Here is a 2,602-nt window from a genome sequence, read left to right on the forward strand (position 1 = left end):
GAAAAATACATAAAAATATTGAGAAAGTTATAAAAAACATTATTTAAATATCTTTATCAATAGGATAGGGTAGGTTAGGTTATCGGGTTTTGTTCAAGTGACCACCCCTTTCGATCCCCCACCTCCACCCGCTTGAAAATAATTTTTTTATTGAATTTTATTTGAATTATAGTGTATGAAAATTGTCAAAATAACCAACTTTCAACCCCCATAACTTTTTATAGGGGTGCGACCGCCGCAAACTTTTTTGGGGTTTTACTCAGGTGACCACCCTCTTTTGATCCCCGTACCCCCACCCCCATCTAACCCCCATAACTTTTTATGGGGTTGAGACCGCCACGAACTTTTTATGGTACAGTAGTGGGGGAGACCTCCTCTTTCGATCCCACCCACCAGCACCCACTTCGGGGGTGGGGGCCATCATCTAGACATTTACCCTGTTCGCAAATAGTTAAGGATGTGGGATGTTCCAGTTTTAGAGAAATGCGAAGATTAGCTCAGGATAGGAATGAGTGGATGTGCGTGTCCAACCAGTCTGAGTAGGTACTGACGACCTTATGGTGATGATACCTGTTAAAAATTTCATTAACAAATAAACTTTTCGTTGCGATGAATCGTTCGGTGGGAACAATTGACGATAGTCACCATGACAGTGCTGGTATTAGGGCATCAGTTGTTAAAAAATTAGTCCAAAAAGGCATAAGATTATTAAAAAATAAAAAGAAACTTAAAAAAAAATATATTTTTTTGTTGTTAATTTTATGCAATAACTTATAACAAGAATTATTCTGTTTTACAATTCTTTAGACAAATTTAATATTAAAGTAAAGCTTCTTAATCATTGCAGCTACAAAGGGATCGATTGTAGGTGGTATAAAGATAAATTAAATCGCAGGATTATTTATCTTTTACAAATAATCAGTAAAAGCTACTTGACCGTTTATTAACATTCTTCTGAAGTAGTCATTACAAAGCATTTTTTCTTCATTTGTGAAGTACTGTCTAATTAGGTGTATAGTATTATCATTTCTGTATGCGATAACTTTTAAACTAAACACTTCAACTGCATCGTTTTATGTAGGTACGCAATTAACGTTAAATGGTTTTGTACACTGAAATAAAATTCAACGATTTGCCATAAAAAACAATAAGAAATCAAGGCTATTAGATAAGATATTTTTTTGAAAAGTGCACCACCCCTAATTTTATTTTTTTCAAGTCAAGGGATTAAATATTATACAGTAGTATTATATTAATTACATTGTATCAATGGCCTAAGGCAAAATGTATTTGCGGAACAAGCAACAACAATTTTCAATGACCTTGAAAAGAGGTATAATAAAAATCGTAATCCCCACCATTTGATGAATATTCGCTGGTTATTTATACTGCGTTCGTCGATCTATCCATGCAGTGTAATTAGTAAAATTGCAATCATGAGTCGTTGGGTGGGAAAAGTCGCTGTTGTTACTGGGGCTAGTGCTGGAATTGGGGCTGCAATAGTCGAANTTCAATTGGGTTAAGAAAAATCTGGGGCCAATACATATCTACAAAGCTCCTACAATCTTTTTTCTACTACATATATTTATCATCAAAACGCAAGTCACGCAGATTACAGATTTGTATAAACAAAATGATTATTTTATTTACATGCATCCGTTTATGTGAAGACCTTCAAATTTCACAGTTATTATTATTATTATTATCTCCCACTATATACATAAGTATTAACTGTTTCTGTATATTATGTTATTTACTCTCAAATACTACAGTAATAACGCGGTGTTCGTTGGTGAAAATGGATCGTTGGGTAGAAAAAGTAGCCGTCGTAACTGGAGCCAGTGCTGGAATAGGGGCGGCAATAGCCGAAGCACTAGTCAAAGAAGGTCTAATTGTAAGTAAAACGGATTTTAAAGTGCATGAGTTTACATATAAAAATCGATAGGTCGCTGGATTTGCTAGAAGAACAGACAGAGTCGAAAAACTAGCTAAAAAATTACAAGACGCTAATGCTAAGGGAAAACTGCATGCGGTCAAAGTGGACATGACGAAGGAAAACGAAATAATCGACGGGTTCAATTGGGTTAAAAAAAATCTGGGGCCAATACACGTCCTTGTAAATAATGCAGGGGTTGCGAGATTCGATGCATTAATCGATAGTGATACACAGAAATGGAGGGACATATTTGACACGAACGTGATAGGATTGAGTATAGCAACAAGGGAAGCTGTTAAAGACATGAGAGCTAACAATGTAGACGGTCATATCATTCACATTAACAGTATTGTGGGTCATCAGGTGTTAAACTTTCCTAGCGCTAACGCTTATCCTGCCAGCAAGTTTGCTGTAACATAGTGGGATAAATTGTAAATATCGCTTTAATATTGAGGTACATAAATAAACTTATGTAACTATTGTATGAATCATAACAGATTATGTAAAAAAAGTGCTAGTCATGCCGGATACATTTTTATCATTTCCATGCGACACTGAAATCCAAATAGGATCGATTTAATGCGATATGCTTCATATCAACACTTAAGTCCCCACCATTTAATTTTAAGTAATAGTTTATATATATATATATATATATATATATTG

General features: G+C 34.8%; 2 protein-coding genes across 2 annotated transcripts in view; both read left to right on the forward strand.

Annotated features, from left to right (window-relative positions):
* LOC112906866 (farnesol dehydrogenase-like) overlaps positions 1-2,602 on the forward strand; it is a 12,463-nt gene that overhangs the window by 3,678 nt on the left and 6,183 nt on the right. The window lies entirely within an intron of this gene.
* LOC108737131 (farnesol dehydrogenase) lies at positions 1,746-2,356 on the forward strand. Its single transcript, XM_018469821.2, has 2 exons — positions 1,746-1,894; positions 1,946-2,356. The coding sequence occupies exons 1-2, from the start codon at positions 1,799-1,801 to the stop codon at positions 2,354-2,356; spliced, it is 507 nt and encodes a 168-aa protein (XP_018325323.2). The 5' UTR covers positions 1,746-1,798.

Source organism: Agrilus planipennis, unplaced genomic scaffold, assembly GCF_000699045.2.
Source record: "Agrilus planipennis isolate EAB-ADULT unplaced genomic scaffold, Apla_2.0 scaffold104, whole genome shotgun sequence".
In the NCBI taxonomy this organism is placed as follows: Eukaryota; Metazoa; Arthropoda; class Insecta; order Coleoptera; family Buprestidae; genus Agrilus; species Agrilus planipennis.